This window comes from Rhipicephalus microplus, chromosome 1 (genome assembly GCF_043290135.1).
Source record: "Rhipicephalus microplus isolate Deutch F79 chromosome 1, USDA_Rmic, whole genome shotgun sequence".
Lineage (NCBI taxonomy): Eukaryota > Metazoa > Arthropoda > Arachnida > Ixodida > Ixodidae > Rhipicephalus > Rhipicephalus microplus.
In genome coordinates this window covers 35,791,833-35,813,080 of record NC_134700.1, presented here as the reverse complement: position 1 = coordinate 35,813,080, position 21,248 = coordinate 35,791,833, and the positions used below count along the sequence as shown (strand labels likewise).

The 21,248-nt window shown below is 46.0% G+C and overlaps 1 protein-coding gene across 8 annotated transcripts in view; it reads left to right on the top strand.

Moving 5' to 3' along the window:
• LOC119178073 (PAT complex subunit CCDC47) overlaps positions 1-21,248 on the top strand; it is a 613,343-nt gene that overhangs the window by 52,455 nt on the left and 539,640 nt on the right. For 7 of the 8 annotated variants that reach the window (XM_075894166.1, XM_075894151.1, XM_075894170.1 and 4 more), the window contains one exon: positions 4,270-4,380. The exons of the other annotated variant lie outside the window; for it this stretch is intronic. In XM_075894166.1, the coding sequence (XP_075750281.1) occupies positions 4,270-4,380 (111 nt within the window). The remainder of the gene's footprint in view (positions 1-4,269; positions 4,381-21,248) is intronic. 8 annotated transcript variants of the gene reach the window in all.

Below are 21,248 nucleotides of genomic sequence, written 5' to 3'. Positions count from 1 at the left end.
CTTGGGATGGAATTCTGAAGTCACCATGGCGGTGTCATCGACCTGAGGTCTGAAAGAAAGTATTGTAGCGCGAGGTGAAATACAAAATCAGGAAGGAATACACGAAGAGAGTACAGAGCGCTGCCACCCCACACGACGTCGGAGAATCACGCATTGAATATAATAGAAGAGCAGGTCACCGTGTCATCTTTCTCCAGCGTATTATTTTCGTCAGGCCTGAAAAGATCCGAAAACTTGAAGGCGTAATTGAGGGCGATCAACACCTGATCTTAAACTGTCATATTTGCGATGGCAAAACAAAAGTATTGCTAACAAGCTTCAGCCACGAATATAGGCACCTCAACGTTGGTACGACGGTCACCTACATTGATGAATTCATGGATGCCAGCAGTGCTTTTACTTCCTTCAATGCTGCCGAAGCTGCTTCGACGAATCGAGGTCCCGAACCAGATTTTGACGTCAACCCAAGCCTTCCGAAGCACGAGCAAGACCTGCTCAAGACCCTGCTCTTGCAGTTGAAGGACTGCTTCTCGTCATCATCAAGAATTCAACAAACCCCAGTTGTGAAACATCGCGTCATAACAGAAGAAAGTGCCCGACCACTTCGGCAGAGCTCGTACCGGGTTTTGACGCAGAAACGCGAAGCCATGAAGAAGTCGATGAAATATGAAGTCATTCATATGCCGAAACAAAAGTACACACAGACGCACGCAACATAGGACTCCGCGCCGCTCTTGTGCAAAAGGCCGATTGCCTGGAAAGGGTTATCAGTTACGCTATCTGGTCATTAACCAAGGCTGATGTCAATTATTCCACAACAGGAAAGGAGTGCCTTGTCATATCAGGGCTGCATCAAAGTTTGGTTCTTGCCTTTATTGTAGATCTTTCAAAGTTGTGACGACCACCATGCCCTGTGTTTGCTTGCTAACTTGAGGAGCTCTTCAGGTCGTCTCGCGCATTGGAGCCTAAGTCTTCAAGAGTTCGACATTACCATCGTGAATAAGTCCAGAATAAAACACACCGAAGCCGACTGCCTGTCTTGCTCCCCTGTCGATCCACCACCGCAGGACAACTAGGATGATGAGTGCTTCGTAGGAACCACAACTGCTGATGACTTCGCCAAATCACAGCAAGGTGACCCGGAGCTGAGGTGCCTAGTGGAATTCTTCGAGGGCCAGAACACCGTTGTCCCACAAGTATTCAGGCGAGTACTGCCGTCATTTTCGAGGGCTCCTCCTAGTCTAACCTTGTCCTGCGTCAGGCGTAACCGGCAGTATCAGACAAACAGACAGACAGGCAACCCGATGGACGGACGGATGGACACACCAATGAAAGCACGGACAGACGAATGAGCAGATAAATGCACGGACACAGACGGACAGACTGATAGACACACAAACAGATGGACATACGGATGGACGGGCAGACGCTTCGCCCCACTCATCGTCATTCACTCTGTGAATATGCTGTGATTTTTTCTCAAAAAACAGTGTCCTCGTAAGAACTTTTCTCCATCGCGAGCCAGCTATCTCATCATTGTACCTTCAGCAATGCGACCAGAAATTCTTCAAGCTTTACACGAAGACCCAATGACTGGACACCTCAGACTTTCCGGCACGCTCCCAAGAGTACAAGAAAAGTAGTACTTGACGTCTGTCGACGTCCCTCGCTACGTAGGGACGTGTCGAGACTGTCAGCGACGTAAGACACTGTCCACAAGACCAGCAGGCTTCCTCCAGCCAATCGACCCTCTCTGGCGATCGTTTTAGTAGATCGGGGTGGACCTCCTGGGGTCGTTCCAAATGTCGACTTGCGGAAAGAAATGGATCGTCGTAGCTAGTGACTACCTTGCCCGCTACGCTGAAACAAGAGCCCTGCCCAAAGGCAGTGCTGCCAAGTTCGCCAAGTTCTTCGTTGAGATCATCGTCCTTTGACATGGTGCCCCAGAAGTTCTCGTCACCGACAAAATTACGGCATCTACTGCTGACCTGACTCGGGCAATCCTGAGATACAGCCAGACAAGCCATCGCCGGACAACCGCGTGCCTGCCACAAACCACTGGCCTGACCGAGTGTCTAAATAAGACCATCGTTGACACTGCTGGCAATGCACAGCAATGTGGAACACAAGGCGGTGGATGTCATCTTTTCCTGCTTGACCTTCGCGTACAACACAGCTGTGCAGGAGACGATGCGGATGATACTATACAAGTTAGTCTACAGAAGAAACCTGGTAATGATGTTCGGTGCCATGCTGCCCAGCGTTGCTGACGTAGAAAACTTTGATGTCATTGCTACCTGCAACACGCCGAAGAAGCCTGTAAATTCGCCTGCCTCCGCATTAAGAACCAACGGATGACCGATAGCTGCCGTTACAATCTTTGACGAAGCTTCGTGGAATACTAGCCTCGTAACTACGTTTGGGTGTGGCCGCCGATACGCTGCCATGGACTCAGCGAAAACTTCTACAATGGCACTTCGGACCGTACAGTGTAGTTCAACATCTCGGCCTACTCGACTACGAGGTTGTGTCCGAAGGCATTACGAACTCTCAACAGCCCGTGCACGACCTGAAGTCATTCATGCCGCCCGCCTAAATCCATTTCATGCGCATCAGTGAACCTTGTATTTTTGTTGCTCTATGTTATTTCTTGTACTTATACTTTATTTTTCTTTACTTGATTATTGTGCTTTCATTTATTGTTAAAGCGTCGAGGCGATGCCTTTTTCAGAAGGGGGCACATTTTTTTCTTAAGTTTTTTTATCACTTCGTTACACTGTTAGTAATTCTCAGCACAAACCAAAATTCCAGTGTTCGAGGAGCGTCACAACTGTAGTCGATCGTTTTGTTAAAATTCGGCCACTTTGTGAACATTACAGATTACTCTAGAATCTTGCAGCTACTAGCGATAATGCTAGAGTATTCGACGGCACGATATATAAATGTCGACATGCTTCGCTTCATCGCTTGTCAGTTAGTTTATCAACGACCGACACTCTGTTCACCTCTATCAGTGCCAGTTACTTGCTGTAATCTGACTTTCATTTTACATGGCCACAAGTTCAGCCATATAAACAGTTTCATTTGACCATCCAGTCTGCTCCATTCGTCCGCGTCACGACCCCGTCACAATATTATGTGAATTGACCATGCATTTCGAGATTTGGAGAAGTATCACTGGATTATATCTGTGTGTGTTTAAATTGCGCTTTGTGTTCCTGTACAGGTGGCACTTCATGGCTGGAAAGTTTGCATGAGTAGTATTTTATACATAATGTTTGTACTTACTGAAGGGTCTTTAGTGGAGTCCAATACAATGCTGTCAGAGCATTGTTTGTAACTTCTTTTGTCTGAAGATTTGTTAAGCCATGTTTTTTTGTGTTGAGAGACTATGCAAATTTTATTTGTACCCTTCATGTTCTAAGGAGAGGTTCTTGGTCTGATTGCCGTGAAATTGAATTATGAATGCTCAAATGTTATTCCTAATTATTGCTAGCACCATTATTTGGATCGATTTTGGAGGACCTCAAAATGTCTTAAAAAATGCTACTATCCTACTGCAATGAAGCACTATTAAATGCTCTCAAATGTCCTGACATCACAGAGCACTCTTCGAATGGGGTTGGCTTTAGGTTGGAGGAAATAAAACAATCTAAGGACTCGGCCAGGGTGTAGCACACTGAATAAACAGTTTGCAGGACAAAATTATGTGCTCACATAAGACAGCTTCAGTTCCTATGATTTTGGGTGGAAAGGCTAGAAGCAAAATGCAAGAAACATTTTTTGGGGTATACGTATTAAATTGTCTGCAATTGTTGCTGTCCTTTGCTCTTAATCTTTATATGAAACTAGTTTCAGAGAAGCGAAGAACGGTTGGTAGGGCCTTTATGTGAAGATACTCTGCTATTGTGCAATGCATTATAGCAGCTGAGAGGGGAGAGATACCGAGAACTATTTACGAAGCAGGCAGATAAGAAAGTTGATGAAGTACTGCGAGGTTCAGTAAGTTTCGATTTTATTTTGTAGAATGGAGTAGTAGCTTTAAAAAGCGTACATGATTGTGCTGTCACTTTAGATAACTTGAGTGTGATGAGCGAATGAATGACTGTGGTAGTATGATACAGGTGATCTGATGCTGACCATTGTAAACTTTGGTTGAGAAATAGCTTGATGTTAGGACTTTGTCAGACTTGAGACCGTATTCAAGGGGCTGTGCCAGCCCCGTAGGTTGGTTTGTGCACTGGACATGTGCCTTTCTTGTCCCTGAAGGAGGAAGAGGAGTTTGACCACTTCCAGGACGAGGAGGAATTCGAGGGCCTCGATCAGGAGCGCCAACCCAGCCGGCCCCAGGGCGACAAGCCACACTTGACCATTGCCAAGGTCTGTGCTCCCCTTTCAGCTCCCAAGACAGGGCGTGGTTGCTCGCAGACCTCTGTTGCTGGGGCAGCCAAATTTTCCCAGCACAATATCTTCAGTGATGTGATAGCTGCACCAGGAGATGAAAGCTGCGATTTACTGCTACATTTCAGCAAAAAGTCTCAGAAATGCACCAACTGTGTACTTAGAGGTCATTTTTGCAGCTCTTCAGAAAAAAAATCAAAAACTTCGCTGTCTATGTAACTTGGAGATTGATCAAAATCTAAAGTTTATGTGAGCCGAATTTCAGATGCGAAGATGGTCGAGGTCAATCAGAATTCGCTGTGTGACGTGACCACCCTTTCTGAGCATGCACGCCCCTTCCCCTACATCCTCTCCTATGCTTGCTTCCCCTCTCTTTCTTATGGGGACTCCTCCCAGCGGCTTAAATACCCCTATTGCGCACTCACATCCTCTCCCCCCTCATATATATATATATATATATATATATTGATTGATTGATTGATATGTGGGGTTTAACGTCCCAAAACCACCATATGATTATGAGAGACGCCGTAGTGGAGGGCTCCGGAAATTTCGACCACCTGGGGTTCTTTAACGTGCACCCAAATCTGAGCCCACGAGCCTACAACATTTCCGCCTCCATCAGAAATGCAGCCGCCGCAGCCGGGATTCGAACCCGCGACCTGCGGGTCAGTAGCTGAGTGTCTTAGCCACCAGACCACCGCGGCGGGGCTTTATATATATATATATATATATATATATATATATATATAGAAGAACTTGAAGGGAAGGCACGACAGGTCCGGGTATTTTCTATATTGAATTAACTTGCAGATAGCACATAAGAAAAGGATCGTATTTACTAACGTTTCGGCCGTGCCACGGCCGAAACGTTACGGCCGTGGAAACGTTTCGGCCGTGGAAACGTTTCAGCCGTGGAAACGTTTCGGCCGTGGAAACGTTTCGGCCGTGGAAACGTTAGTAAATACGATCCTTTTCTTATGTGCTATCTGCAAGTTAATTCAATATATATATATATATATATATATATATATATATATATATATATATATATATATATTGTTACGGGTAACTTATTTAATAAATTAAATACGATGCCCTGTGCTCGGCGAACAAGATGGCGACAGTTTATCAACAACCAGCCACCAACGTCTTCTTTCTCTTTCTTGCAGACAGGCTATGCCGGCTGTTGCGTATCATAACCCCCCGGCGGTAGAAGCACCGTCTCGGTGCTTGAGCAACTTGGATGCGGTAGAAAGAGGGTGATAAGGCTTGAGTCGAGCTATGTGCACGATGTCACTCGAAGGTGACGATGATGACGTTGAATAGGCTGGGACGATCTCGTATGTAACGTCAGTCACCTGGCGAACGACGCGATATGGTCCAGTGTAGCGTGACAGCAGTTTTTCAGAAAGCCCTACACGCCGAGTGGGGGACCTGAGGAGGACAAGGGAACCCGGTGAAAAGTGCACGTTTCGATGATGGTATTCGTAGAGCTGTCTTTGGCGCTCCTGCGAAGCCTGCAGGCGGCTGCGGGCGAGTTGGCGTGCGTGGTCGGCTCGCGCGATGGCTTCGCCGACATACTCAGTGACCGAGGGCAGCAAGGTGTCAAATGGTAGGGTGGGTTCTCGGCCGTATAGAAGATGGAATGATGAATAGCCGGCAGTGTCGTGACGTGACGAATTATATGCGAACGTCACAAATGGCAAATGAACGTCCCAGTCCCGGTGGTCGGCCGCTACGTATTTAGAAAGCATGTCGGTTATGGTGCGGTTGAGGCGCTTCGTAAGACCGTTCGTTTGTGGATGGTACGAAGTGGCAAACTTGTGCTTGGCAGAGCAAGAGCGCAGGATTTCATCAACGACAGCTGATAGGAAGGTGCGGCACCGGTCAGTGAGAAGTTGGCGTGGAGCTCCGTGTACTAAAATAATATCATATACCAGAAAGTCCGCCACATCGGTTGCGCAACTCGTCGGAAGTGCTCGTGTGATAGCGTACCGTGTCGCATAGTCAGTGGCGACAGCGATCCATTTGTTGCCTGAGCTGGAGATCGGGAATGGGCCAAGCAGGTCGAGGCCAACTCGAAAAAAAGGTTCAATGGGAATGTCGATCGGCTGAAGGAATCCAGCTGGTAGGGAAGATGGCTTTTCGCGGCGCTGCAGAGCTCAAAAGCGGCGACGTAGCGTTGAACAGAGCAGGCAAGACCAGGCCAAAAGAAACGATGACGTACACGGTCGTATGTGCGAAAGACGCCCAAGTGTCCCGCCAAAGGAGCGTCATGAAGTTGGTTGAGAACAGCCGCACGAAGATGTGCTGGTATGACGGGGAGAAAGTCATTAACCATATGGATCGAGGTTACGGCGATACAGGATGCCGTCTTTACCAGGAACATTTGTAGAGTCGCGAGGCATTGACTCAAGCTTGTCAATGATGGTTCGCAGGGAAGCATCCAGGCGTTGTTCGTGGCCAAGGTTGAGTAGCTGCGTCACAGACAGAAGGTCTGGAAAGGTGTCAGTATGGGCAGCCTCTTCCACAGGGTAGCGTGATAAACAATCCGCTGTGACCGCCCTGTTTTGTACGTTACGGTGAACGTGTATTCATGTAATCGTAGGGACCAACGAGCGAGGCATCCTGTGGGATCCTTGAGCGAGGCCAGCCAGCAGAGCGCGTGGTGGTCGGTGACTACCCGGAATGAACGCCCGTATAAGTATGGGCGAAACTTGGCGACTGCCCACACAAGAGTGAGACACTCACGTTCCATGATTGAATAGTTGCGCTCGGCTGTAGATAGCAGGCGGCTTGCATATGCTATAACACGGTCATGTCCGCGTTGATGTTGCATTAGCATTGCCCCGATGCCATGCCCACTAGCGTCAGTGCGAACCTCGGTTGGAGCTAATGGATCAAAATGGGCTAAAATCGGCGGTGTTGTAAGGAGCGTCGTGAGCTGGGAAAAAGATGAGGCTTGATCAGCGCCCCAGAAAAACGGGGTGTCCTTCTTCAGGAGGTTTGTGAGTGGGCGTGCAATGATGGCGAAGTCCTTAACAAACCGTCTAAAGTAGGAGCACAAGCCCACAAAACTGCGAACGTCCTTTGTTGACTTCGGAACAGGAAAGTCCGTGACGGCGCGAATTTTCTCGGGATCCGGGCGGACTCCTGCGGCATCGACGATGTGGCCAAGTACGGTTATTTGGCAACGAGCAAAGTGGCATTTCGACGAGTTCAGTTGAAGTCCGGCTCGACGAAAAACTTCAAGAATCGCCGATAAACACTTGAGATGGGAGTCGAATGTGGGCGCGAAAACGATAACGTCGTCTAAATAACATAAGCAGGTTGACCATTTGAACCCTTGGAGCAACGAGTCCATCATTCTTTCGAATGTGGCCGGCGCATTACAGAGACCAAAGGGCATAACTTTGAAGTGATAAAGCCCGTCAGGAGTGACGAATACGGTCTTCTCACGGTCCATCTCATCCGCAGCGATCTGCCAATAGCCAGATCGAAGGTCGATAGTGGAAAAATACTTAGCACCGTAAAGGCAGTCTAAGGCATCGTCGATTCTAGGCAACGGATAAACATCTTTCTTCGTAATTTTGTTGCGATGCCTATAATCTACACAAAAGCGCCATGTTCCATCCTTCTTTCTGATCAGGACGACAGGAGAAGCCCAGGGGCTACAAGAGGGTTCGATTATGTCTTTTGCAAGCATCTTTTCGACTTCCTGTTGTATGACTGTGCGCCCGGACGCAGAAACACGGTACGGACGTCGGTGAATGGGACTCGCGTCACCGGTATTGATGCGATAAGTAACAACACCCGTTCGGCTTAAAGCCGTGCTGGCGAAGTCGAAAATGTCACTATAGGACTCCAGGACGTGACGAAGAGCTTCGGCTTGATCAGGAGCGAGGTCTGATGGTACCATGTGGTCAACGTCGACGCCCGATGAACGTGTTAGAGTTGGTTCATTGTCTGAGGTGCAGCAATCATCCACTCTGAAGGGTTCAACCGTATGGTCTTGTGGAGCAGTAATTTCGGCCAGGGAGATACCTTGTGGAAGAATTTGGGCAGTGAGGGCAAAATTGACAATAGGAAGGCATGTGCGGTTTCCAACGATTGTCAAAATGGTGTGCGGAACAGCGACGCCATGCGTAAGCATCACGGCATGAATTGGTGCCACCATGTATTCGCCGTCAGGTACAGGTGGTGTAGAGAAGAGGTCGATATGTGTGACACAGTTAGGCGGAAGGCGTGCGAAATCAATGCAGCAAGGGCGACGTTGGGGTGGGTTGGTTAGATCAGAAAGTAGAGGCATTTCAAGGTCATGACAGCCGGCGGAACATTCTATAAGGGCCGAGTGAGCGGTTAGAAAATCCATGCCTAGAATTACTTCATGAGGGCAATTTTCTATAACGGTGAAAAGAACAGCAGTGCTTGTATCGGCGATAGTCACACGGGCAGAGCACATGCCAATAATTGCGGCAGTTCCCCCGTCGGCGACTCGAACGGCTCGGTTCAAGGCGGGTGTGACAACTTTCTTTAGGCGGCGACGAAGAGCAGCACTCATTATGGACACATGCGCGCCGGTATCGATCAACGCGCGCACAGGAACATTGTCTAAAGTAACGTTCAACAGATTCCGGGTGGTCGGTAATGTTACACGAGCATTTCTTGCAGAGGTCGTCGTCAATGCAGCTTCACCTCCAGAAGCTGCACTGCCTAGTTTTCTGATTGGGGGCGCTGCGAATAGGTCGGAGAGGCAGGACGGCGTTGTGGGGGCGAACGAGATTGACGGCGAGCAGGGGATGGTGAGCGGGCGTAGCGATGTCTCGTCAGAGGTGCGGCAAAATCAGAGGATGTGGTCGGCATAGGGGAATCAAAATCAAATGTTGAGGACGACTGGTGGTCAGAAGTGGCCTGGGTAGGAGGCCCATAGCATGCCGGCGGAGTCCAGTGATTTGCGGCAGTGGCGAGCAATATGGCCGACACGTCGGCAATTGAAGCAAATGGGCTTGTCGTCTAGTGTACGCCATTCGGACAAATTGCGCTGCCGAGAGTAGTTGGAACCAAATCGAGGCGCGGAGGGACGACGATAAAAGGGCTCGGCAGAGTAGACTGGTTGAATGGGGTGTAGGCCGACGTTCGATAATTCTTGACGAACGACGGCTTGTATCAGTGAGATAGTGGTCGGTGAAGGATCAGGCATTGGAAATGGAGTAGCTACTGGTTGGGCTGCCTCGACCTCACGACGAATGATGCTGGTGAGGTTGTCACATCGGGGAACTGGGCGGACGGAGTCATCACAAGAGGAAGTAGCAGCTGTGTTCGGCAGGCGCGTGATGCTGTGGGTGACGCGGCGGGCTTTAGCCTGTTCTAGACGGCGACATTCTGTCAGGATCGTGTCGATGCTCGTGACATTATTAAAAACCAGCAGGTTGAAGGCATCGTCAGCAATTCCTTTGAGGACGTGATTAACTTTTCTTCTTTTGACATGCGCTGGTCGACCTTGCTACAAAGCGCCAAGACGTCAAGAATGTATGAGACGTACGATTCAGTAGACGTCTGGGCGCGAGTGGCGAGAGTCTTCTTGGCAGCGAGCTGACGACCAGATGAATCGCCGAAAAGATCACGGATCTTCGATTTAAAAGATCCCAGCTTGTGATTTCGGCTTCGTTGGTTTCGAACCATGTCCGCGGCGTGCCGTCGAGGTAGAACACAACATTGGCGAGCATGAGCGTGGGATCCCAGCGGTGGGTAGCACTGACTCGCTCGTACCGGTGCAGCCAGGAGTCAATGTCGATGGTGCCGTCAGCGGAGAAAGTTCCAGGATCCCGCAGGGGTGGCAGGGTGACATAAATTGTCGACTCAGATCGAGAGACCGGTGGGGATGAGGCACTGGCAGTTGAAGTAGCCAAGAGTCCCCGGTGTTACGACCGCTGCGCGTCTCCATCGAGGTACGGGAGTCGTCCACCTCCACCAATAATGTTACGGGTAACTTATTTAATAAATTAAATACGATGCACTGTGCTCGGCGAACAAGATGGCGACAGTTCATCAATAACCAGCCACCAACGTCGTCTTTCTCTTTCTTGCAGACAGGCTGTGCCGGCTGTTGCGTATCAATATATATAGGCAGGCATGGTGGTTGAGTGGCCGTAGCGTTGCAAGTAGTCAAGTAGATCCCCCATAAGCGGTCACAACGTTGATTATTTCGACGTTTCAACAGAGAGTCTGGCCTTCATAAGGATTGAGGGTACAGTTTGTTGGTGCTCAGCTTTATACAATCTTGAATCAGAGGGGGAGAGAAAGAGAAAAACGAAAGAAAAAAAGAAGAAAAAAGAAATGAAAGAGAAAAAGAAAAAAAGAGAAGAAAAAAAGGAGAATATAAGGTGGACTCCCCCGAGTGCCCACTTTCACTCTTCCTTCCCCTTCCCCCTCGATCTCTCTCCTTTTTTTTTCCGCTTCACCTTTAAGATGTCTGCGGTCTGTGTATCCTTCCTTTTACTAACGCATTGTTCCCAACCAGACGGCACCTCCTGGCTCTGGCGGTTCGGTGTTGGGGGAAAAAGAGCTTTTTTAAGAATTTTAATCCTCTAACTACTCATCTCCCCGTCGACATCTCGTCGTAGAAAGAGGGGCGCCGCGTATTGCTGCAGAGGCTGGCAAGCGGGTGCAATGGCAATTCTTGCCCGCTTCTGGATTACGCGTGCAGTAGGGGCGATTCCTCTAATGTGGTATACCTACTCGAATGCAGCGTATGCAGTACGCGATTTAGGATTCGCTTCAATAATTACAGAGCACATGCGAAATGAGCCCCGAATCTACCCCTATCAAAACATCTCAATCTTTCCGACCATGCATTCGACAAACTATCAGTAATCCTCTTAGAGACGGAACTTAAATCAAACCGAGAACGTAAAGAACGAGAGTCATACCTTATCCACCGATTTAACACCCTCGATAGAGGAATAAATGAGAATCCGGGTACACTTGCAGCAATCAAAGCATTAGAAAACAATAACGGCAATAATGAAAAAATAACTGAGTGCACGGCACTGCAGCTGCGAAGGGCACTGGACAACTCAAAATAATTCCAAGTGTAACTACTCTTTCTAAGCACAGCTGTCGTCTGTTTCTGTATTTACCTCGCTATCCAATCAATTGTGCCAAACATGACATGCCAAACAGCAACCCTGTGCACAGTCGGGAGGCCCCTACTGCACACGTAATCCAGAAGCGGGCAAGAATTGCCATCGCACACACTTGCCAGCCTCTGCGGCAATACGCGGCTCCCCTTTTTCTACGACAAGATGTTGACAGGGTGCTGAGTAGTTAAAGGCTTAAACTTCTTAAAAAAGCTCTTTTTTCGCCCAACACTGAACCGCCAGAGCCAGGAGGCACCCTCTAATCGGGAACAATACGTCAATAAAAGGAAGAATACACAGACCGCAGACGACCTAAAGGTGAAAAGGAGAAAAGGGAGAGAAATGGAGGGGAAGGGGAAGGAAGAGTGAAAGGGGGCCCTTGGGAGAGTCCACCTTATATTCTCCTTCTTTTTTTCTTTTCTCTTCTTTTTTTCTTTTTTCAGTTTTTTCCTCTTTCTCTCTCTCCCCCTCTGATTCAAGATTGTATAAAGCTGAGTACCAACAAACTGTACCCTCAATCCTGATGAAGGCCAGAGTCTAGGCCGAAACGTCAAAATAAACTACGTTGTGACCGCTCACGGAGGTTCTACTTGACTCTCTCTCTCTCTCTCTCTCTCTCTCTATATATATATATATATATATATATATATATATATATATATATATATATATATATATATATATATATATTCCAAGGTAGTGTCGGTGGGAGATTTTTTCGGTGCGTTGTTAAACAATAAAAATTGGCAGTGTGTGCAATAACTAAATACGAACTGCGGGTCTCTTTGTCCAGTCGTAGTCTTTTGTCTCTCATTGCCCATTGGCAGTGATTGGCATGTTCCAGTAGGAAACACTGGTCTATCATTGTGCGCTTTACATCTCTCCAGGTTTCGCCAGGGTCAACGCCACCGCCAGTGTAAGCGTTAGCGCCTACTGCTTGGCATGTACACATGGTTCCCTATAGCCGGAAATGGATTGGCATGTTCCAGTAGGAAACACTGGTCTATCATTGTGCGCTTTACATCTCTCCAGGTTTCGCCAGGGTCAACTCCACCGCCAGTGTAAGCGTTAGCGCCTACTGCTTGGCATGTACACATGATTCCCTATAGCGGGAGATGGTGTGATCTTTTTTCAGCAGTCTACTATATTTTTATATTTGAGTAAAACTTAAAAAGACCATTAAAAAAAAAAATATACCTAGCACCTCCACCCTCTATTTTGTACAGAAGACCTAGTCATACATGACTGAAGGGGCCGTTTACTAGCTAAAGTGGTTGCTTGGGCATGTTGGTATGACATATTGGAAGGAATACACAGCGCTGTGTATGTATCCTTCCTTGTCTGGTTTCTCATTTTTCGTGCTGTTTCCTTCCAATATGGGGCTTATTAGGTCGCAAAGGTAAGTGCAGGAATAGCCAACATGTTGAATCTCGTAGTCTATAGTTTGGTGGACACTTGCCTGGCCAGGAAAGACTTGGACTAAGTTAACACAGCATCAACCAAGGTAAAAATGTATTCATAAGAAATGTTTCGGCTCCCGTATGGGAGCCTGCCGTAAGGGAGCCGAAACGTCTTTTTTTAATATATATTTGCCTTGGCTGGCTCTGTGTTAATTTCGTCCATGTTGAATCTCGCAGTGTCATCGTATTCTATTTAGCTGTGGCTCAGGGCACTTTAACTGGTCTTTGTTTCACTCATGGATATGTGCAGCGATATGTTCAATGCTATGTTTGCCAATAGTACACAGTCAGGGTTATCTATGCGAACAGGAGAATATAGGAAGCCGAAAAAACGCTTGATGGTGCTGCAACTCTGTACAGGCAGCGCCATATTTGGTAGAGAAGTAGAAATCGGGGATGTATATTGCGCATTTTAGCTTCCCACCAACGCTTTTGCCGGTCGCTGACTTGAGCACGCGTGGTGCGCTTGAGGCGCCTCAAATATTTGCAGTGGGGCTTCAAAAAGATGGCTGACATGTCTGAGCTAGACAAGCACTTCTGAAAAGCAAATTGAACATAAGGAGAAAAGCTCGTTAGTCACGTTTACGATGTGGAGAAGACGGTAGAATAAGAGGAGGCCGGAGTCATCGCGAAATGCTTTCCTAGGTCCAGGATAATACTGTGTACGACGTATGCCTTGAGGTAAGTCTCATTCGGTCGACATGAAGCCATGTACTCTATTGATGTGCTATATTGATGTTTAGAATAATCATATGGCTGTGTTCAGATAAGAGCATTGGTGCATGTCAGCCGACCCCCTCTAATTTTGCCAGGCAAAATATATTTTCTTTTCCGAGTTCCAGGACCACAAAACCGGTTTTAGTTTCGCAAAAAAAAGAATTTGCCTTCTTAAAGGGGCCTTGAAACACTTTTTTCAGTAACCATAGAATTAATTCACCGGAAAAGGGTATTGCCTCAAAAAATCAACGCCGCAAAATTTGTAAAAATCTGTCCGGTAAGACCGGAGTTACAAAGATTTGTCAATGCTGCGATCCCATTTTTTCTTCTCTCGTCCCGACGAAAGCGCTGGAAGCTAGGCAGGGAGAGATGGGAAGGGCAAATAAAAAATGTTACGCGTGCCTCCGGACCTTGAACACTTTTTCCTTTTGTTTCTTCTAATGCTCGGGTTTTTCATTGTGATTGCGCGTGCACACGTGGACAAGTAGCGGCCTCCCTCAGCGATCTCTGTAAGGACCGAGCGCGCCATGTTCAAATCAGCCAATGGCTGATAGATGGGCTTACAAGTGACTTTTGAGCTTATTCTGTGATTTGTCGAGAGAAGAAAAAAGCAATTTTTAGCTGACTTTGATTATTTATTGTGAATTCTAGGCCTTGTACTACGCTATACTATTTGGCTCGCATGTTGTCTGGAGCCTCTACAACCGATTCGCAGCATTTTCTGACCAGGCTCAAAAAATGTTGCGGGGTCCCTTTAAAAAGAATTCGCAAACGTCTACTGAGCTGTTACTGCTTCTTTTGAATTTCGCGAAAATGGGATTTCGATGAGATGCCATAAAAAAACTGTTGTAGCTGTAGATCTAAACAGTTTAGGCCACATACTAAGAATGGTTTTCTTTTTTGAAAAACCGTTATCACTTTGCTGTTTTAGCACTGTTATTTTAACTAAAGAAATAGTGAAATCGGCACACAGTTCACTATTGCTCAATTTTCAGATTTTTTTTTCTCCGCACATATAAATGTCAAGCTTCCAAACATTTTGAGAGTTTGCCAAACCGTTATCACTTTGCAGTTCTAGCACTGTTATTTTAAGTAAAGAAATAGCGAAATTGGCACACGATTCAATATTGCTCAATTTTCAGATTTTTTTTCTCCGTGCACATAAATGTCAGACTTCCAAAAATTTTGAGTGTTGCCACTTGTTAGGTCAACAAATTTGCCGTACCTAATCGCTGAGAGTGACGTCAAACGTTGAGCAGAAACATTTGACTGAAGACATGTTTCTGAAGATACAATATTTTGAAGACCGTATAAAAAAAGCCATCTTCAATTTTCTTCAAACTATTCAGAATAAAACCCAAGCATGTGCTCTAACTTAAGCTGTAAAAAGATGTCGCATTATTTTTGGAGTTATGAAGCATCGTAACTAAGTAACCGCGGCATCGAGCGAGCAGGATGCAATAGTTGCCATTATCACTATTTCCAGACCATGGACGTGTTTTGTGGATGTTAGTAAATGACCGATTGAAAAAACAGGACCAGATACTTTCGAAGGGCAGGTTGTAACTACTTTTTTCTACGCGTTACTCAAAAACTTGTACACGGATCCCAGCCACCGAGCATGCCGCAATGCGAATTCACATTCTTTGCAAGAATCGCTTTCAAGGTCTTTTGCGAATACAAGCCTGCGCACACCTCAGAAAGAGTGTGATTTTAAAGAATCTACTGCTGGAAATTTATCGCTTTCTGTGGCATGGCGGTAATCTGATAACGCAGAAGGTGCTTAGCAGCGCAAGAGGTTCGCCTGCTACCCGACCACTCTCACCAGCCCTTTAAAAAAGAAACAGCTTAACTTGCTTCAGAAAAAGTCAAAGTCATTAGAGAATGTCTGCTTTCGTTTTCTTTCGTCATCCACAACCTGGTAGTCATCTGCTAGAAAACGGACGTCAGCACGCGTGCTCGGATAGCACCCCACTGAGATTCACGGCAATGATGTGAAGCTCGAAGCGAGCTTTTTGCATTGACTACCTAAAGAGGCATAAGAAGAAAATTGCCTACAAGCGGAACTTTCAAAGTGTGAATGATTTGATTGTCACCTTTATAAAGAAGTGCATTCGAGAAGAATTTTCATTCATCAGAGAAACCGACATTTAGTGCCAGAACTAACTGCTTAAACTGCTTCAAGGAGATCATTGCCCAGTTTTGAAAGGATCTTAGTCTAATGAAAATTTCGTTCCAGAACAAACTGCTGTTGAGGATCGAAACGTGTTTGTTTAGACAACCAATGTGACACCCCTTAAAATTCTGGCGAAAGTAAAAACACATTGATGAGCATCCTACGCCAAGCATGAGAAATCGGAGATCGAGGGAGCTGTCTTCATAAAGATTTCTTCTGGCTTTACAGCAGTGTACGGGCCTTCAGAGGAACCTGGTCCTTCAGTGGAAACCTGTGAGTGGCTGCGCAATATAAGGGACGCGTTCCATACCTGCGAATCACACCACGAACGCTTCCGCATCTTGCCTTTGCTTCCTGTAAACCTTTCTCAGTAAGAGATTCAAGAAATGATACCATCGGCAACTCGACGCCTCATTCGGAAATCTAGAAAACTTAGAGACACCCCTGGGGGTGTGGTCAAGTTTGGACTTCTGCACCAGATTAAAGCTGAGTCCAGAAGACATCCAGGCAGCAATGAAATTTTACACTGAACATGAACCTAACGTCACCCAACAAAGTCCGAACAAGAAAGATGTTATTGCAATTAGATCAAAAGGACAAAAAGAGTACATTTCCAAAGGGCCGATGACCATGTCCATTCGTGAAATGTTTTGTCTGTTTACAGTGGCTCACCCAGATACAGGTTAGGCTGACAAAGTTCGCCTCCCTGAGGCCGAAATGGGTTATGCGTGCCGCGCTTCACGAAGTCTGTGTCTGCACGTACTGTGCAAACACTAAGCTCGGTGCGCGGGCCTCAGGAATAGCCACTACTCAGAAAAGGAGCATCGAAGACCTTCGCGATCTGACCATTCTAAAGTGCCATCTTCACAGTGTTTCTTGTTCTTGTGTGACTCGTGCCCCACATCTCAAGCTATTACCGCATCTGATGTATGAATCCCAGACGAGTAGTATACAAAACAGAGAGGCGGGTGAGTTGATACTGACCCATAACAACATAAATGTATCGCGAAAGACACGGACAAGAAAGGGTACACCACAAGCGCTTAACTCACATCTGGAAGCTTTAATGCTTGAACTGAGAATGTATAACATACACTTGGTGCTCAACACCATCCCGCGCATGCGAATCTGGATGAAATGAAAGGCAATAATACAAACCAAGAATCCATAACAACGTAAATGGAGCGCGAAAAGACGCGGACAAGAAAGGGTACACCACAAGTGCTTACTCACAACTGGAAACTTTAATGCTTGAACAGAAAATGTATACAGTCGAATCTCATGAATTCGAACACGCTTAATTCGAACTCATGCTGAGGTCCCGTCAAAGCTATGTGTATTCTAATGGGTGAAATCGACCTGTAGTTCGAACGCGCGATCACTTGCGACAGTTAATTCGAACACACTGCGCTCCGAAAATGCTCTCAGCACCACGCCGATCCCGCGATGGCATCTGCGACACCTCAACGCTGCGTGCGAAGGAAAAAAAAAAAAAGGAAAGAAGAGGCTGTGGTGGAATGTTTTTCCTCTCTCAAATGCCGATTCGCTACGTGCCTGTGCCATGCTTCTCCCTTTTCCGTCCCTACCACGTAAAGACCCTTCTCCTTTCAACGCCGCGCCCGAAAAGAAAGAGGAAAAAGGAATCCCGGCTCTTTGTCGCGTGCCGGTGCCATGCTTCCCCCTTTTCCGTCCGTGCCATGTAGACCCTTCTCCTTTCAACGACGCGCCCAAAGAAAGCAAAAAAAGCTGCCGTGGAGTATAGGTTCTCTCTCTCAAAGGCCGATCTGCTTCTCTCCGCGTAAAGACGCTCCTCTTTTCTCGTCACATGCTGGCCATAATGCGACTGCCTAGCGGAGACACAGCCGCTGTAGTCTTTAGAGAGTGTCGGCGCTGGACTTTGCCGCGCGTAACTTCTTTTTTCAAGAGAATGCTGAAGCCCAAGTAGATATGCCTTGCAAGCTGCATGCGAACTTGACGCGCTGCAAGGCAAACGTGTGCAGATTCGCATCACCGATTACTTTTAATGACGAATGTCCTGGGATTTGTGAATAATTGTAAGTCTTCTGAAACTTCCCCCTCGTGTGTTAGCTCAATGCACATGCGCCACTGCATGGTGAGCCCTCCGTTCATCTAGCTGTCATTAATTCGAACTTCCTTTACTTCGAACAAATTTTTGGGCCCCTTCGAGTTCGAATGATCAAGATTCGACTGTAACGTACACTTGGTGCTCAACACAATCCCGCGCATGCGCATCGTGGGTGAAATAAAAGGCAATATTACAAACCAAGAACCCATAACAACGTAAATGTAGTGTGAAAAGACAAGGACAAGAAAGGGTACACCACAAGCGCTTGTTCACAACTGGAAGGTTTAATGCTTGAACCAAAAATATATGACATACACATGGTGCTCAACACAATGCTGCGCATGCGCATCGTGGGCAAAACAAAAGGCAATAATACAAACAAAAAACCCATAACAATGTAAATGTAGCACGAAAAGACATGGACAAGAAAGGGTTTATATGGTGTACCCTTTCTTGTCCATGTCTTCTCGCGCTACATTTACGTTGTTATGGAAGAGTAGGAAGTTTTGTTCACAACCTGAGATAAAGAATCAAAAGACTACTAAGTCTGGACGCTTTCATGAAACATGTAAAACAGTGCTTAAGGAAATGAGTGCCACACGAGTACATTGGGCGCGTTTCGGGGCAGAGGCTTTAGTGAAACTAAACAATCCCTCGAAAGAGTGCGTCCTGCATTTTGACTTCGTCGAAAACTGGACCGTACTTCTACCCAGACAAGTTCAATTGCATCAGTGGAAAAAAGAAGCCAAGTCTTGATATTTATGTGTGTCGTCACAACTAGAAAAGGAGCCTTCAGTTGCGCTGTCATCAGCGATCACATTGGCCACGACACCGCCCATGCATACTATGCTCTGGCAAAGGTACACGAGAAGCTCGAGGGTGTCGCTCCCTTATATGCATATGTCATTACGTTAGTGACAGTGCCCCGAGCCATTTTTTCTTGGTTGGAAGCGTACAATGTTTACACAGGAACACGAGTCACAAGTGCTTAACTTCAACTATACATTTATTGCAAATGTCAGATTATAGAACGGGGTGAAAGAAGAAAAAGAAAAGTAAAATGGAGAACGACAAAAAGTGCACGTGCAGTGCTATACATTACTCATCCACACCACCCTGAAAAACAAAGTTCTTTCCGGGTGAATGAGATAGAAGGTGCACTAACACACTCAAAGTCATCACGTGTCATTTCTGCTGCTTCAACAATCAAACAGGCTCATTAATCTCTGTCACAGTACAAAATGCATGTCTTGTCGAAATACGGCAAACAACCGCTCTTTTTACAGTGTATTGCCAAGTGACCATCGGTAGCCTTTTACACTTTATTATAGTGTTCTTTTAACCTCTCATTAATGCATCTTTCAGTATTTTCAGTAAGTTAAGCGCTTGTGTCTTGTGTTCCTATGTAAAAGTTGTGCTTTTCCTTTCAAGATGAATTCATACCAACTGGCGCGATATAATTGTTTATTGAGCTATTTCAAGAATAGATACCAGCTCCACGAACTTGCTGCAACTAGATACGCCTCGGTGCAGTGACTATTTTTCGCAGCTGCAGCGGGGCACACCAAAAATGCTTGCGATGAAATTGGGGGCGTCGTCAAGCCTTACACAACCTTTGCAGTTCCACCAAATCAGTTATTAAGGGGGCTGACTGGTCTTTGGGATCGAAAATTGACAAAAAAATGCATTTTTTCAAATTGGCACGTTTGGTTTCTGCTATTATTATTCTATCTCTATGCAAATTTCTCCCTCCAGGGAGTGGTAATTTTTTGTAATGTCATTCAGACTGTCCCGATTCTTGGTGCTAGCACAATGCAGAACCTGCAAAAAAATGGAAAACCTACTTCGGGGCTTCTTTATAATTTGCCACCACCTGTGTCTGAAGCTCTACTACCACTTTATGAGCATTTTTAGGAGCATTGCAAAACATGCAAACCATGATTGGCGTTTATTGAAGAAACTGGGTGTTGGCAGTTTTTTCCATTTTTCTCAGAAAAGTAAATTTACGACTGTTCTATTTTGACGCCTCAATATCTATGCAGCTAGGGCAGGCACAACAATAATTCTTTTTGCAATAGGAACCTGTACGTGTATACAATGCAAGTATGGGAGCAGAATTTAGAGCACAAGCCTTTTTTATTAAATCTTTATGAAAATTGTGACACAATTAAAACTGCTTTTGAAAATGGGAAGTTCATTTTGCTGTAAAATAATCAAAAAAGGGTGGAAAAACAAGAAACTCTTGCATACTTTTAATCTCTAGTCATTAGTCTATGTTGTCTTATCTTAAATATTAATTTTAAATTATCACTTTTTTTTCTATGGGGGCCTTAAACAATAGAGGGTGAACTTGAGTTTTTTCAGGAACAAAATGAGTTACAGGAAAAGTAATTACATATTTTAAATCATCAAAAAAATGCACAAGCCTGCGCTTTTTGATGAAAATCATTGAAGAAAAAAACAAAAAAATGTCTACCATGAGTCTTCCCTTTAGATGTGTTAAAAACACGGTAGATTTCCTTACCATAATGTTACCGAATGTTATGTTGATTCACCTTCCAAGTACTGACTTGAAAGCCTTCAGGGAAACGAAAAAAAAGTTGCAATTCATCTGTCCCGTGCATGGCATTCAGTCGTGGCACTTGTGGCAGTAGGCGCGCTTCAGCCAAGAGTGCCACGAATTGCTTGTTCCAAGAACAGCCGAATCCCCATGGAAGAAACTGCCAGAACTGTCTTTTCAACCAACTGCATAAGCAAAAGATGCGCATGAAGCAGGAATAGTTCACAGCATTGCTTCTTCAGCTCTTAATGATTCTACATAATGAAAAACATTAATTGCAAAATCAAGTAAATGTTGTGATATTGTTAAGCGACTTCCATGTCTCGTGCACAAAAGCAAGAAGCATTGTTCACAAGAACAGCAGTGATACCTGCTAAACAAAGAAAACATGACAGTGATGGTCGCCATCTATACAGCCGTTATTGAGGGCAAAAAGAGCCGTCAACTCATTTGGGTGGTAATCGCATTACCGCCGTTATCTTCGACGGTCACCTCGGATGCTTCTAAAAACTAGCGCAAGGTGCCCCCCATGCTGCACATAACCAAAATTACAAGGCTGCCTCACTAGAAGCAAGAAACACAGGACTTCTTCGGAGATGTTTGTGACTGTCTAACTAGTCTGATTGTAAACTTGTTACTCTGACGCCCTGTGTACGCAGGAGTGAATAAGCACTTCTTTCTGAGAGGGCATTTCGACCACATTTCT